This window comes from Parasteatoda tepidariorum, chromosome 1 (assembly GCF_982258835.1).
Source record: "Parasteatoda tepidariorum strain Cologne lab strain chromosome 1, Ptep-v5.0, whole genome shotgun sequence".
Classification (NCBI taxonomy): domain Eukaryota; kingdom Metazoa; phylum Arthropoda; class Arachnida; order Araneae; family Theridiidae; genus Parasteatoda; species Parasteatoda tepidariorum.
In genome coordinates, this window is record NC_141755.1 from 4,245,896 (window position 1) to 4,263,580 (window position 17,685).

Sequence of the window (17,685 nt, forward strand, 5' to 3'; positions counted from 1 at the left end):
ATTAGAAAATTTTTCAGAAAATTTATTGGCTGTTTTTACGGGTTTATTTATACATGACTGGCTGATTTAACAGTAACACTTTATAGATCAGATAGTATAAAGAAACAGTGAAAAAGACGTATTCCATTTGTTTACAGCTGCGTGTATATACATCGGAGCCAACTCTTCTGATTTTCCCGAAAGATTTTGTTTTTATATCTCCAAAAGGGAGAATGAGCATTAAAATCACCTCTAAAAATTGAATGTTTTAGGTGGTTAACATAGAAAAAGTCAGGATGGTTAATAGGAGGGCTGTATATAGAAAATATTTTAAAATAAGCTCCACTTTTCCAGACATCCAAATATGGGACTTACTTTTATCTCTATCGACCCCTATCGCTTTTATGATGCATAAATCAGCTGTTAATTCTCTCTTTACTCTGATCAATATGCCACTGGCAACATGTCTAGATTTTTCAAGTGTATGTCCTTTAAAAAGATAGTCAAATTAGCCTCCATAATAGTAAAGACATCACACGGAGTCTGCAAAATCTTGAATTGGGACAGTCCACCGGCGTTCCACTCAAAGAGTATCAAACTGAGGGGAGGGAGACATAATGCCATAATGTAGATCTTTTTAGCCCCTAAAAAGTGTTAACAGCTGCACTGTAAGGAGGTAGATCTATTGTGCACTCGCAGTGTTTTCATTACAGAAAAAAAATGGGAGAGAATTTCTCACCCTTCCTCAAAAACAGGGTGAGATTTCAAAAAGTTAAGTGAGATTTCTCAAAATTAAAAAAACACAAATAGACTCTGAAAAAAATTATTTCTTTAATTATAATATTTAACATCTCATCTTCTATTTTTTAAAGCATTGAATATTTTTGCTGCATCATCATATGGAAAATGTTCTATATCTATTTTTTCATCAGCTATTCTCATTAGGTTGCTCTAATGCTTATCAGTCAATCTGTTACGATATTTTGTCTTAATTCGGTTTTGGGTGCTAAAAGACCTTTCAACAGATGCTGAACTATTCGGAATCACTAAGTAAATTTGCAGCATTGTGCACACATTTTCCCATCCTCTACATCTGCCAGCAAAAGAATGTTGAAAATAATGAAAGATCAAGGTAGAAAAGTGAAACAGATTTTATTTAAAATGGCAGGAGACTAAACTTTTTCCAAATTGCGCGAGATTCGCGCATTTTGAAATTGAATTATAGAGTGCGCGAATTTAGCACGGTAATAATTTTTTAATGCGAGAAAAGAAAGAAATATGCGAGATTCTCGCTTTTTTGCTCTGTAGTGAAAACACTGACCCACACGAATAAAATAATTAGAGCTGATAGGAAGAGTTTAATAAAAAAAATCAATGTAATGTACGTTTGGTTGTTTATTGGCACTTGGCAATACTGAATGTGCTGTCTTTTTTTTAATGCTCGTTTTGCTGTTTCTTTTAAATATTTGAAAATTTGTTTCATCCAATGCTCCACAAACTCTTTTTTGGTGGCTACACCATCTGGAAATAGAGAAAATCTGTAATTTGAAAACGACATTGGAAAATCAGATATTTTAAAGGAAACTTGTTATCAAATCTGGAAAATCCTAGAGTGTTTAGCTGTATAGTGTTCACTTAAAACTTTATTGCGAGTATGTTTAATCTATTGGACATTAAAAGTATTTTGTGTTACAAAGCATACCTTATTAAAATTTATGTAGCCTAAATTTCATGAGTGCTATTTTTGGAAATTATTTTAATTAATAAATGTGTTATTTACTATTCCTATCAATTTATTTTATTTAATATCAAAAGATAATAAAAATGTTTTCTGAAATCAGTTAATTTTCATTGCAGATTTTAAATGAAATTTATGATGTATTTATTGAATAGTGATGTGATTATAATTATTATTATTTTTTTTAATGTTACAGAACTTTTAAGTGTATACACATATATTCATTGATACCTAAATTCTTAATACATGCATATATATGTATATATACACACACACACACAGTCAAACCCCGCTATAGTGAACCATCAAGGGACAGAAATTTCGGGAGTTCACTATATCCATTACGCAGGCAATTTAACTAATGGAAGTTCCCAAACTCCTCCCTTTCATTACAAATTATTCAAATAAATGACTGAAAAATATTATGTAGTAGCAAAAAATGTGTTATTTTTCATTACTCTTCGTCTTGCTTGCAAAAAAAATTAACTGTTAGCTGATGAGCAATCCTCAACATCAGATATGGAAACACTTCCTGACTCTCAGATAATTTTTCCTGAATTTCTGTTATTCCGCTTTTTAAACCTGTCTAACCTGCCATTCAAGCACATAAAAGTAGTCTCATAAAATCGCTTAGCAAATTCATCGACATTTGTCCAGATACTGGAAGATTGCGACTTCTTTGAATGGTGAACCATTTCAGTAATGTTTCATCAACATCCTTGTGATCTGCTTTTCTCAACTTTTTTCCGCCTTCTAAATTTTTTTTCATGAGCAGAAATTATTACTAGTGTATTTTTCCATATGTTATAAACTGCAGATTTGATAGTTTATATTCCCTGCAAATATCAACTTGATTGCATCCATTTTCAATTTTTCTGATTATGCCCATTTTATCATCAATAGAGAACGTTTTACGTTTACTGGTCGCCATATTTAAATTTGAGACACTTGTTTGCAGACTTTTTTTAACTGAACTGAGAGCAAAAATGAGGGCCGTATCAACACATATTTGTGTCTAACCCTTTGACCAATAACGAATAATTACTAATTCCCTCTGACAGAAAATGCATATTAATCCCACTGACACCTTACAGGTGCATCGTCTGCCTTGGTTGGAAGCATCTGCTTGGTTTGTTTAGGGATTGGAAAGAGAGATAAAAGAAGCAAACAAGGAAAAATGCTTATCGCTACATTCTCCTCTATAGATGGTTTTAAACATTAGTATATGTATTTATTTTGAAGTAGAAATTTCAATATTATTACAAAGAAAATGAAGAAAAAAATCAATCGAAGACAAAAAAAGTTCCCTATATCCAACTTTCTCACTTTTTTGGTTCACTATATCCACAAAAAATATCATTATACATGTATAGCAAGGCACTGGACTGAACATTTCGTTCACTATATCCGGGTGTTCACTATAGCGAGATTTGACTGTATATATATATACATATATATATGTATATATATATATATGTATATATATATATATGTATATATATGTATATATATTTATATATGACTTTTGAAATTTTAGGAAACTTGTTTTTATATCTAGAGCGATATTTTTTTCGTTTTAGCTATAATATAAAGTTAAAAATATTTACCTTTGAAAATCTTATTGTGGACAAACAAGAAACTGGATTTTCAGTGTGTTTAAATTTCTAGAAAAAGACAATCAAATACATCATTATACTCTGATAAAAAATATTATTTTGTGTTTTTAATTATCTTTATTTAATTTCAATTCTTGTTGCAGATGCCTGAGGAACAAGCTTTTGGAGTAATGATGAAAATTATGTTTGAGTATCAAACTCGTAACATGTTCCGAAATGGATTTGAAGAATTACATCTCAAATTTTTTCAATTGAAAAGATTAATGGAGGTATAAATTAAGCCTGTAGGATTTTATTTATTTTCTAAATGTATTTGTGAAATTAATTATTGTTATTAAAAAGTTTGTTTGCATTTTAGTATAATTTCTTTTCTTCAAATTGTGCTATTTTTAATCATTATATTTTCATATTTTGGTGCTATAATTTCTTTTGATTTAGATTATGGAAAAAATTTATCTATAAGGCAGTTATAATTATTACCAATTACTAGTTATCAGTTTATTCTGACATGATAGTGTTATTTCATATTAATTATTTAAGAGTTAAAAAATATATTGCAGTTTCATGTCTGATCTGTACTTTGTTTTGCACAGTTTTTTTTCTTTTTTTAAGGATCATTTGCCAGGTTTATTATCTCATTTTGAAGATCTTGGAATCGAAGTCCATATGTTTGCATCTCAGTGGTTTTTAACTCTTTTCACAGCTAAATTTCCTTTAATTACAGTCTTCTTTATAATTGATGTTTTCTTGCTTGAAGTAAGTATTGCAGCTTTTTTTTCTCTATATTATCAAATTATTTTTAAAAATTTAAACTTTTATTACAGATTTTAAGATAAGTAATGTTAAAAAAAAAATGTGTATCAATGTATATCTTAGATAATAGATGTCAAAACCCCATTGGTGGAAAGGCAAATTTGGAGTACCTAAATGATAACAAAACGTTAAATATAATGTATGGTATTTGAAAAAAGTTGTTTTTTTTAATCTAATATACTTTTTGATGAGCTTGAGAGGCAATTTAGTTAATTTAAGTAAATTTTTAAGACAATGACAATAGAAGAATTATGCCTTGCCTATATTTATCGTTCACAATCTTTATACAGTCAAATTCCGTTATAGTGAACCTTCGAGGGATCGAAATTTCGGTTCACTATAACCGGGAGTTCATTATATCTGTACTACAAACAATTTTAGTTAATTTTTTTGAACTGTTCCTCTTTATTACACATTATTTAAATAAATGACCCATGAAAAGAAATAAAAAATATTATTAAGCGATATGTAGTAGCAAAAATGTGTTAACTTTTATATTTAATTACTCTTCGTCTTGTGTACAATAAATTTAGAGATGGGAAACTGAGATGGAAGAAGCAGACAAGAAAAAATGCTTACGGTTACATTCCACTCAATAGATAGTTTTAAAAATCGGTATATGTATTTTTATGTAGAAATTTCAGTATTACCGAAAAATAAGGAAACGAAATCTGTCGAAGATAGAAAAAAGTTCATAAGTACCAATTTCCTTTCTTCTTATGGTTTGCTATATCCATAGAAAATAATATTTGTGTATAGCAAGGCACAGTAGCGAACATTTCGTTCACTATATCTGGGAGTTCACTATAAACCATGTTCTCTATAGCAGGGTCTGACTGTATTAACAAAATCAATAAATCTCTAATACTCATTTAATATCTTCTTGTCATTCTGTTTAGCTCTTATCGTTGTAAAAATTTTTTAAGGTTATTTGTCAACACTCTGTTACCATATGCTCTTGGAACCTTCCTTGATTACAAAACACCCAAAGATTGTCATTGAGAAGTTTCAAAGATTGTGCCTTCCTCCACTGATATCAGCATATTTTAAGGACTTGCTAAAATATATTAGTGGTTTATAATGAAATAAAATGAGTGGTTTGAAATGAATATAGGAAAATTCTCAACATGTTTTCGCAAATTTTGTTGTTATATTCAAATATTATTATGCAAATTAAGTGCAGCACTATGTAACTAAGAAGAAAATATTTTAAATATGCTCAAATAATAAGCAAAATGGATGTCTAGAATGTTTTTAAATTGTTGTAAAAATTATTGATTAAAAACTGAACTTATTTATGCCTGCTATTTATTTTACTACTTTTAGGGAATGGACGTCATCTTCCAAGTTGCTATTGCATTGTTATCAGTGAGTAATACTAGGTTTTTGTTATCTACCTTAATTTTAATTTATTATGTTACTCATCATTTATCCATCATCATACTAATAATTTAGTTTCAACCATATTATTCGTTTAGTTTATTTGAACTTAAGAATATTTCTAGAGTTAAATTAACCTTCCTTTGAGTAGGTCGGTTATAAAAATCCCCACTTGACACCATTTTACAAATCTTGTATAAATGCATCAAATGAGTAGTTTGCTGAAAATAATAAGAATGGCTAGCAAAATGGCTGCATTTTTTTAAATGTAAAATTATAAATAATATTAATATGAAAAGTGGCAATTAAATATTTTTTGTGCTGCATAATTTGCAACTTAAACATGCTAATTTAATATTATTTGGTACATCTGGTTTAAGGTATGTCAAAAAATATTGTTTGCCGAGATAAAACAGTGCCAGCTAACAAATATTTGTTAAAATATCATCATCATAGTTGGCCAGACCGCCCAATGTGGACCAATGCCTTCCTCTGAAGATTTTTCCACAGCGTCTTCCGATTTATCATTGATCTCCAATTCTTTTCATTAATTGCAAGAAAATCAGACTCCACCAAGTCAGCCCATCTGAACCGCAGTAAAACTGTAGATAAAAAGAGATCAAAGATGCCAATATAGATCAAAAGATTTGTTAAAATATAGATCAAAGAAATATATCATAGATTTACAGAGTAATTTTAAGTAGAAAACAATTTTCACATTCACATAATGCTGCTCAAGTAGGTGAAAAAGTTGTTGCCCTGCTATTATAAATGAACTTCATTTTCAAGACACCATTTTACCTAAATGATGCAATGTACGCAACTTACCTGAGAGAAACAAAAAATGGAGCTTTCCTCGCATATCTACCGCCAAAAAATTATTGTATTCAATTTTCCGGATGAATAAATACCCAGTTTTCTTTACTTTAGAATCTGAAATCATGAGTTATAGTGATTTTACTATGCAATAGTTAAATTTTCCTTAATGTAATTTTAAAACATAATTTTTTCTCTCAGCATGCATCAAATATATATCAGTGCATAGAAGTCTGGTTATATTTGATTATGTAATTGGGAATTATTTTATCAGTATTGTCTAATCTAAAGAAAATTTAATTATTGTTTTGCTTTTCTATAGCTGTCTCAAAAGGAACTGCTTGCTCTTGATTTTGAAGGCATTCTTAAGCATTTTCGCGTCACACTACCTAAGAAATACAGAACAGAGGATTCATCAAAAATTTTAATTCAAAATGCAACTAAAATTAAAGTAAGGCTTCTTTTTACTTTATTTTCTAATTTTTAATTCTATTTATAAAAGCTATTCTGTGTTTATTTATCTAGTCTATGCATTACTTTTAAGAAATTATTGTATTTTTGTAAAATTATGCAATTAATTTACCCAAAACTTATAGTCCTATTTAATATTACATTAAGGTTAAAAAACTTAAGAAGTATGAAAGAGAGTATGCAGCCATTAAAGAGCAGGAAAAACTCCAAGAAGATCCGATAAAAATTCTTCAAGTAAGTCATCAAATGTGTGTGTTTTTAAATTTATACGTTTAATGAATTATGATATTGTTTTTGTATTAAATATTCTTAAATTCTTAAATTTTCAATTTATTTTAGTATTAAAAATCAATTTCAAATCAATCATCTGAATTTTTATTTGGTAATACTGTATAAAGAGGTATTCTTATATTCAGTGTGTTCCTTAATCTTTCTAAGTGAAGAATGTGTGGACAAAGCAACATATTGGAATCTGTTACCTATAAATAAAAAAACTGCTTCCTAAAATGTATGATGATGCAGTTTGTTAGAATTAGGATATATACATTCTGGTTAAACATCTATATTAGTAATGTTCATATTCGGGTATAAAATTTTTTGTTTTGTCTTTAGTTTTTTAATAGAATATCGTATACTTTAAATCTATGTTTTTTCAGCAAAATAAAAAAATTTGTCTTAAATCTATTTTTTTTATCATTTTTTCTGAACTTATTGTTGGGTAACTATTGTCGTTATCTCAAATAGATATACTTTTAAAGTATGAACTTTAAGTGTCTTTTAAACCTAACCTGTAATTCTGGTAGATTTTGGAAATTAGAAATCCAGGGAACTTGGAACTACCAAATATCTGCGTTATTTTTTGCTAAAAGCATTTCCTTATTTAAAGTACTATAAGTCATTTAAAACATTTTAGAAGTTGCAAAAGTCTATGTGAAAGAATATAAATTTCTACCTCAAATAATGTTTCAATTTAAAAAAAATAGTACCTAGAAAAAAGGAAGGAGCAAGATAGTCCCCAAGATGGGAGAAAAAAATAATCTGTGATTTTGAGCTTTTGATAAAATTTCTACCTCCTTATCCATTTATTAATATGTTCATTTATATTGATAGATAAAACAAGGAAATAATTATACTTGACATTAAGATTTTTAATGATAATTTATCAAAATTTGCATCCAGGAAAAACAGCACTGTAATTGGATTCACAGAATTATTTCCCAGAGAATGTATCACAACTTTTTTTCTGCACTCTTTCAATTTTTGACACATTATCGTGCATAAACAAGAACACTACTATCATAATTTATTTCTCAAACATTCATTAATTACTTTTTCCAAAGAAGATTGTTTTTCTAGTCCTTTATTTGCCAGGCTTAGATTTTTATTAATTGAACATGCAATGTTTTCATGGACAAATTTGAGAATTATACAGACCCAAAGCAATTAGCTATGAGTTAGAGGGTGGATTTGGTAATTTAATGTGAAAATGTTCATGATAACAAGCTAGTGGTTGACCACCTTCTACAGCTTATATTTTAAACCAGGTGATTTTTTTTCTAATACGTCAGATCTGTTACTACACAATGATTGCTATTGCATCATTCTTTGGCTCTTGCCTCATTATGAATAATTGCATACCTATATCCGAAAATTTTCTGCACATTGTTTTTTATTTAATAAAGTTTAGTTCATAATGATTGATTGTTTCATTTTTTTTTGTTGTTGCTCAAAATCGAACATACTTCCTGGATTACTTGATAGTATATATCTTCCTTAAATGTAATTTAGGGTTGATATTTGATGAGTAGAAACCTATGTTTTTAAAATCATACAAAAGTGGTTTATTTGAAAATGAAATCATTTATACTTTGTTTTGTAGGTTTATACTTTATGAATATGTTTCCATGTGTTAAAAATTTAATTACAAGTTAATCAGGATTATTTTTAAATTTTATTTTAGAAAAAAGTAAAGGTAAGTTGAGAATATATTTGTTTTTGTTTTTGATCAGTTATGAGATGTGGACTGTTGTGCAATCTATCTTGTCGCACTAACAACATTTGTATAGTTTTATTTATTTTTTAAACATAAAAATAAAATTGGTTATACATACTATTTCAATTTTCCTTTTATTCTAGAGAGAAAACAAAAGACTTCTGGAGAGTAATTTAACTTTAGATCGAGAAAATGATGATCTTGCGCATGATCTTGTGAATCTTAAATTGCAGCATTGCAATGATCTAGTCAAAGTATGTCATATATTTAAAATTCATTCTTCTATTTATGTTTGTTTAGCTTCTCATATTATGAAAAGGGCTATTATTTTTCATTCCTTATTATTCTCATTATTTTTCATCTTTAATTATTATTTTTCATTGGAAATTTAGCAGATTTTATAAAATATGGGTATAGTGTTTTTGCATTTTCATAGCATTGATTTATAATTTTTTTAATGTATGTGCAATTATTACAATAAAGTAACTGTGTAGCACAGCATAACCATACTATGCAAGTGTTTTCTTAATGCCAATTTTCTCTTAATTTATTTATTTGAGAATTTCGGAAAACATGACATGATGTCAATTCATTTCCCTTAGATTGAGTTTGAGGCTTTTGTATTCCGTATATTTAATTGCTTTATTTTTTATTTAATCTATTGAATTAAATTTTAAATTTTTTTGCCACATTAGTCCAACATAATAGATCAAAAGAATCTTCTGTACTTTTTTTAAAGTGTAATTTCAAATGCGAAACTTAAGCTTGAATTGAGTTATTTAAGATTTGTCCAACCAGTTTAAAATATACAGATAGGAGATTTGAAGAAATGTGCTTAAAAATATTTTTAGTTGAAAAAGACTTTTGAAGTTTCATGAGAGAACAGTCATAGTGAAGAACAGTCATGTGAAGGAGCTGCACGAGAAATTAAAATTCAAGCATTTTAGTTAATTCTTAATCTCTTGAGTTTATCATTTTTAATTATTTTAAAAGAAATTACAAAAATCTGGTTATGTTTCAGGTACATGTAATTAATGTATATAATTTGTTTCAAAATTTTGCAATATTTGCACAATTTTGCAATATCCTTTAAAAAGTAAAAAAAATGATTTTAATTTTTTTTATTATTTTGTTTAAATTTCTGTTAAAAAAATTGTTTTAAGCGTAAAAACCAAATTAAATAACCAAACATAATGTGAATATTATGTTTGGTTATTTTTGTCAATGAATATTATGTAAACCCTAATACGAAGATTTGAGGTGTTAAAATAATGAGTATAATTTCTTCAATGGATGTTCAAACTATACATGTTATCTAATATTATATTTTTTAAAATTATATTTTATAAATATTTTAACTTCAATAGTAATCTGTTTATCAAGAATATTCTCTTTGTTAAGTTTTTCCCTGAAAAAAGTGTATTATGTGGTATGGATTTGTATCAAAGACTTAGCCACCCTTTTATAAAGGCGAACCCTAAACTTTCATATTGTTAGATAGGTTATTTATTAGTTTCCAAAATTTCATTTGATTGCAGCACATTAAACAAAATCATCAAATGCTGGAAAATGTGGCTTATTATTCATATTTTTGATTACTAAAAAAATTTCTCTTCCAGAGTTGCTTTATGTCCTTTTGGGTTATTTTTTTATTAATTTTTATTAAAAATAGATTTATTATTATGTTAATATGAATAAATATCATATTTATATGAGGGAAGTTTGAGGATAAAAATCTATTACCCTTTTTTACTTTTTATTAGAAAACCCTGCCTGATACATGGAAATACCCATATGCATCATATGCATACCGCATCATTTATAACAGAATAATGCAAACTAATCTAAATCAACCAGTTGACTTCATCAAGGTATTAAAGTAACAAAAAAATTAACATTTGTTAAGACTTTTTTTTTTCCAACTCTTCACTAACATGCAGCGTTCCTCAGTCCTTATTTTAAACATGTCTTACATTTTTGATTTGATTGAATCAATTTTCTATCTTCAACTTTAAGAATGATACTTTCAGACCAGATTTTACAAAAAGCCATTTTTGTATTGAATCTTGTAAGAATTTTTAGGGCATTTATTGGATTGTTTGTTATTATAAAATTTCTATGTCATGGATGGGAAATATTTTTTAAAAAACGATTCTGACAACATTTTTCTTAAATTTCAGTCAAATACCTCAGGGGATATGTGGATCCCTTGCTGTCAGGCTAATCATGGGAGATTTTTGTGATTTTCCTCTCCATGTAGTGCAAATGCGGGTTAGTCCCATCAAAAAGTCCTCCACAAAGGCTAATTTGTCTCAATGATTGATCCAGGAGTTCCATTATCTTCTGGATTGGGTTCAAATCACAAGACCATTGAATTTAACATTGATAATCGTTAACTCAGAATCGGGTTAGCTGTGCAACGGCGGTTATAAGTTAAAGTATCAAAATAAATATCGGTCAAATGATTTTAATAGCAAATAGTGGATTGAGTAATGCTGCCTTTTCCAATTGGTATGATTATATTAATCAATATGGGTTTTTTCCCTTTCTGGAATGTTTGGTAAAGGCATTTTTCTATTGGTGGTGTTGTACAAGTATCTTTCTTCAGCACTTTGTATTTATAGGTCATTGGTATTTTAAAAATTGAGTCGCACCCTGAACCAGGAATGTCAGCTATTGCAGTTTTCTTTATCAGAAGTTATTTAATTAAAAACTAATGTCTCTTCCAGACACTTCAAAACACTAGGAGATTAATTATTTTAACTTTAATCTTTATTTAAATTATCCTGATTTTGAGATAATTCTCTCTTTATTCAACTCATTGTATTAATTTTCTTTTAAATCTTATATTAATAAACGGGGAAGAAATTCACTTTATAACAAATAATGATACTGCATGTTGGCTCTCCTGTGTTACTTTTATTTGGTTCTGAAATCTGATATAAAATAACTTTGTGTATTTTAATTGTTGTTGGTGCATTTTGCAGTCAGATGAAAAGGTGGAATCTGTAAATAAAGAGCTGCAGGCAGCTATGCACACAATTTCTGAGTTGGAAGATGAAAAGAAAAGATTGTCTTTGGAAGTAACTCAGGTATTTCATTGTTTATGATACTTTAATTCTAAATTAAAAAGTATGACCTCCTCATTTTTTTTTACATTGCCTTTATATTGTATTTTTCTTATGTTGAAGAAAACGAAACATAGTGAAAGAATAAAAAAGTTGTTGAATAATTTTTTTAGTGATTTATTTAAGTTTATACTTTTTTTTAAGTATATCACAAATATTTTTTAATAAAAATAATTTTAAGGCTGTTAGAAAAAGAAAAAAAAAGAAATTATTCCGATTTTTGTTGATACAATTATTTTAGATGTAAAAAAAATTTATAAAAAAAAAGTTTCTTTCGTTAGCTTTTTATATATGCGCTTCAAATATTTCACAGTTTTTACTTTCAATAAATTGTTGTATTTCTTTTTATAATTTTTTTTAGCAAGTCAAATGTGAGAATTTCTTTTATAGATACAGTTATTTTTCTTGGCCATCAAAAAATTATATCAGGATCTCAACAATTTTAATTTTGTTACGTTGGCAGCTGTGTATTTTTAATGGTGAATATGTTATTATTTTTTTTTCTATCTTTAGTTAAAAGAAATGTGTCGAAGAGAACTTCAAAGAGCTGAAACTGAAAGCACACAAAACTCTACAATAATATCTGAATATAAACAGGTACTTGATTTCTAAGCTATAATATTTTAGAATATTAATTATTCGATTAATATCACTTATATCTTAATATAGGGGTGCACAACCTTTTTGAGTGAAGGGCCACTTGCGCAGCAGGTTGACTAATGAAGGGCCGCACATGTATTTAGACATGTTAACGGCGAATGTAGTTAGATTTATTTAGACATTAGTGTCATAATTTTTTTTATCAATAAACTTAGTAATATATTTGAAGAAAATTAAAGGCATTCTATCATTAAAATTCATTAAAAAATAAAGACACTAATACTTTTTTTATTTTAAAAATTGCCGTTTTTATCATATCAAAGGTAGATTTATCAAAATAAATAAATAAGTATTGGAGAAAAGAAATGCTTTTTATCATATCTTGCAATACAAAAATTCATTAAAAAAAATTCTGATAAAAAACCACAAGTTTTGGCACTTATGCTTTTTTTTTTTTTTAAATTACATTCAGACAAGTAAATTTTGTCATTTTTTCAATACTTTTAATTCTAAGAATTGAGAAGAATTTTTTTTTCTCATTTTTTTTCTGTTTTCATTATAACATAGCATTTTAACAGAACGTCTCATACTATTAATTTATTATCACTTTTTCCCTGTACTGTAATATAATTAACCAGTAATATAGAAAACTGTGATTTTCAGTGTTAAGGTTTTGTTTTAGGAACTAAGAGCAATTTGTTTTTTCTGTTTTTCTTTTTAATTAACTTTTTCTTTTATAGGCACTTTTATTATGACACGGCATTTTCCTTTTAATGAACGTTACTATTTAACTTCATTTTATAGCAATTTTTTTTCCTCTAAAAATATGGCAATATGAAACATTTAAATTTAGATTTTCTACATAAGATTTTCATTTAAAAACTTAAGAACGTTTTTTGTTTTTGTTTTTTATTGTGTTTAGAAGGTCTCCCGGCCACAGGTTGTGCACCTCTATCGTAATGTTATTCATCTTTCATTATTTAAATTAGAATTATAATCTAATATACATAATGAAAGATGAATTTTAATTTTTTTAGTCTTTAAATATTTGTTGAAGAGTAAACATTATGTTTCAAATTGAAATGCATAAACTATTTTATTTAATGTTGTTATTGTTATACAGTTACTTTAATTTAAAAAAAAAATCTATCCTCTATTCTATCATTCTTTTATTGAGGTATCTTCTATCTATCTACTCTTACTCTTCTACTTTTCTCTATTTTATTATTTCATTTTATTTTCTCTCTCTCACTCTTATACCTTAATATTTTTTTCTCTAATAAGATTCACTTCTGAGTTATTTTAATTTGTGTTCTGAATTTTAGTGTGTATCTTGATCAGTTCATCTAAACTCTTTTAGATTCACCTGATGGTTTCATGCATATGTATCTCTAAAATTTGTTATTTATAAAATTCTTCTTTTATTTCAAAGATATGCAAGCAGTTGAGTACAAGATTAGAAAAAGAACAAACGACAGCAAGGCAAAATTTGGAGCTTATAATGGTTTAGTATTTTTTTTAAGTAATAATTATAATTTTACTAATTTATATTCTGTGTATATTTTGTCTTCAATTTTAAAATTAATGTATGTATTTTAAAGATATTTAATCATTTAAAATTATTCATGATTTCAGAAATAAATGTTTAGAGGCATGCATCTACTTAAAAATATTTATTAGCATATCAAGACTTTTTTTAAAAGATTTTTTATTTTCTAGAAAACAAACATCAATATTTGAGCAGGAGAAATAAACGTCATTAGGGCTTTAAAACTTGATATTTATGAAATATGATATTTATTTTTCTTTATAAATAGCTGATATTTATTAAATGGTATCATGTTTTAAGCATTTGTGTTTTTTTTGTACTCGAAAGAGTGAAGACTTTGAAAAAAATAGAGATATATAAAACATTTACCCCAGTGAATGAAGTTAAATGAAGAAAATAAAGCACAAACGGTACCCTGAAAATAGATATACTATAATTTCAGGTCTATAATTCATTTTGTGTTTTCTTTTTGTCAAAAAGGAAAATGGAGGAAGCATATTAAAGCATATAAAATGGAGGAAATATATTAAAATAGTGATAAATACTACTCTAGGATTTTTTCTTTTGTGTTTTTTTCTTATTCTGTGTTTTTACAATGAGGAAAGTTTGTGATTACGGAACTAAAATTATAGTGTGTCTGATTTTGCTGCACTATTTATGCTTTATTCTAGGAATACTCTTTCTTCATTTGGATCCGCTGTAGTTTTAAACATTGTCACTCGAATACTTATTGTAGTTATTCTAGAAACACCTATTTTATGCTTTTTCATTTCAGGCTCGAATTAGTTCATGCAGGCTCTGTTCCAAATATTTTGAAAACGCAGTTCCTAGCATAGTCAACAATAAATCTCGTAAAGAATCTCTAACCGATCAAGAAACTGGAATTCAAGCAGCCGAGTGTCAAGCGCGAGAACTAGAGTTAGAGTTGGCACGGACAAAATTAGCTTTAGTTGAAGCTGAGTGCAAAAATCAGGTTAGTTATTAAATGTCTCTTTCATAGACAATAAGGTCTATTGGTCTCAAATTTAAAGACCAGTTTTCATAAACATTTCTAAATGTTATAGTAATTTCTTCTCATAATATGGTCACACTATCCATCTTGTGATGGTAAAGTGCTTGCAGCTACAATAACCTATTTTGAAATATTTTTACATGATTCAATTTTTTTCCATAAGAGCTAAATATATATATATATATATATATATATATATATATTTAACTGTCAAAAGCTTTTTCCAGTCATTTTTACTTCAACAATAGTTTTTAATTAGTCAGATTTTATCTGCTCTCACTTACTGCTTTATATTATTTAATTATCTAGTTTTTTTTAATCACTGTCAGGGTTTAAACATTCTTCTTAAGATTTTTCAAATGTATATTTAGTTGCATTACCAACAATTAAAATAAGATTGAAATATGATTTTGGATTTTTAATAGTTAACTAAAGCTTTCTTCCTCTCAAAATAATCCTTTCAATCTCATATATAAGTTTTTGTTTTGAAATGTTTTTGTTTTAGACCATTCTATTAAACAAACATATTTGTTATTGATAAATCACATGCGGTTGGTTTGAATATGTTTGGTATATACACTTACTATTAGATAGGCGGGGATAACTTTTTGTTTTATATTAGTAGAAAATTTTATTTTATATGAATATTTATACTGCAATTAAAGGGGAGCACTTGGCTTAAGGTTGTGTCCCAATTTTTTTTTTTTTTAATTTCTAAATTTTAATATGATAAAAAGTTATTTTTATGGTTGTCTGTTTTTTAAGAGAACAATTTTTAGTCAAATGGAAAAATGTTTAATTCAAAATTAGTCTAAAGTTTCCTTTTTAAAAATCAAAAATGTACAGTTAAGAATGTATGGTAACATTAAAAAAAAACGTCAACGAAGTGTCACGTTTAGGTCTTACAAATTTTAAACAGAAACATTAATTTAACATGCAATTGACGTAACCAAACCTAAAGATTGGGTTGAAAATCCCAAATACAGGCATTTATCAATCAATCATGATAAAGTTTTCATGCATGTCTAATTTTTTTAGTTTTTTTTTGCCATTACTTTTTATTTTTGAGCTTGAACAGGTGGATTTATCTTACATTCATTCTTTAAAAAATTAAAATTACATTTTTTTATCCATAAAAATAAGAGGTTCAATTCATTTTATGGTAAGATGTGAACACAGTGACTGCTTTTTATTGTCTTCAAATATTAATTTAAAAAAAAAAAAATTTTTTTTTTTTGCTTTTTGTGAACTTAAGCCTTATTTGTAAACATTTTAAAAAGGATATTTTGCTAAAAAAAATAATTGTTTTTATATAGGATCTTACTCATCAGCTGAATACAGCGATGACTGAGTTGCAATCTTCAAAAAACACTTGGTTTCAGAAAACATTCTCAACTATTCGGGATGCTGCTAAGAAAGAAAGTCCTACTTCATAATAGATCTTAGCAAAACATAGATATTTTCATCCTTTCCCTATTATTTTTTTGCTTAGGGACCACATGTGTGATTATTGTTTTTTTTTTTATTTTTTCGTAGATGAAAATTTTGAGTTGTTTTTTTATTATTTTATTGAATTGTTGGTCTCTATAAAGAATTGTACAGATTTATAAACTGTATTTATGTAAGTATATTGTATATCATTTGTAAACAAATTTTGCAATTCTCAAATATATAATATTGTATTTGTAAATTTTCACAATCATAGCTTTTGTACTTATGACTGCAAATGAATATTAAATCTCGTAATTCAAACCATGTTTATTTCTTTTGTATTTGTCATTTTAATGGATTAGGTGTCTTTGGGAGCCACATTAAGAGAAACTGAAGGAATAATTTTTTTAATATTAAATAAAATGCATCAAAACAAACTGTTGTAAATGTGAGATATAATAAAAATATTTCACGTTTCCAGTTATTTAATAAAACTTATCTGTTTTGTAAGTCATATTAATTTTAAAAGAAATCTGAATATTTTGTTTTAGGAGGCTCCACTCTATGCATTGTGTATTCTATGCAAATGTAAACTTTTTGGTAGGATGACCAATTTCTTCCACAAATTAATTTTGGTGTGTTTTTTTTAAAGCACTATGGCCAATTATACTTTTGAAATTGTATGGCTGTTGTTAAAAAGTTCGAACTTTAACAAAAAATTAAACCACACGTTACAAAATTTTCGTCAGTTATATCAAGAAAATTATCTGAAACCTTGATATTTTTCAGAGATATTTGTCTCATTTAGTGCCAAATAATATTAACCACGAGACATCACACGATACTCTATGCTTCTACCAATTTCAGAAAGACTTGTGGAACTGAGAACCCTATTTACTACTAACATACAACCCTTAAGTGTTTTTAAACGAGTTACTAAGACCATGTATGTTGAATGTATTTAGTGTTTTTATAACTTCACCGATTTTATTCATGATGAATATATCCTTAATTTGATTTGTTATCTTTATATTTATGATTAAATAATACTGCTCTTTTTAAAGTATTAACAAACCCTCTACACGTAATTTTTTGTATCATTTAACTAAGAGTTGTGAATCTAAGAACCCAATTAATGACTAACAATATTTAATCTAAT

The 17,685-nt window shown here is 27.1% G+C and overlaps 1 protein-coding gene across 2 annotated transcripts in view; it reads left to right on the forward strand.

The window, feature by feature from the left end:
• LOC107441195 (rab GTPase-activating protein 1) overlaps positions 1-16,847 on the forward strand; it is a 71,992-nt gene extending 55,145 nt beyond the window's left edge. For both annotated transcript variants that reach the window (XM_016054361.4, XM_087158450.1), the window contains 11 exons: positions 3,477-3,602; positions 3,946-4,089; positions 5,473-5,514; positions 6,665-6,793; positions 6,961-7,047; positions 8,950-9,060; positions 11,794-11,898; positions 12,448-12,531; positions 13,967-14,038; positions 14,859-15,056; positions 16,412-16,847. In XM_016054361.4, the coding sequence (XP_015909847.3) occupies positions 3,477-3,602; positions 3,946-4,089; positions 5,473-5,514; positions 6,665-6,793; positions 6,961-7,047; positions 8,950-9,060; positions 11,794-11,898; positions 12,448-12,531; positions 13,967-14,038; positions 14,859-15,056; positions 16,412-16,531 (1,218 nt within the window). In that variant the 3' untranslated portion in view covers positions 16,532-16,847. The remainder of the gene's footprint in view (positions 1-3,476; positions 3,603-3,945; positions 4,090-5,472; positions 5,515-6,664; positions 6,794-6,960; positions 7,048-8,949; positions 9,061-11,793; positions 11,899-12,447; positions 12,532-13,966; positions 14,039-14,858; positions 15,057-16,411) is intronic.
• Positions 16,848-17,685: the final 838 nt, after the last annotated feature.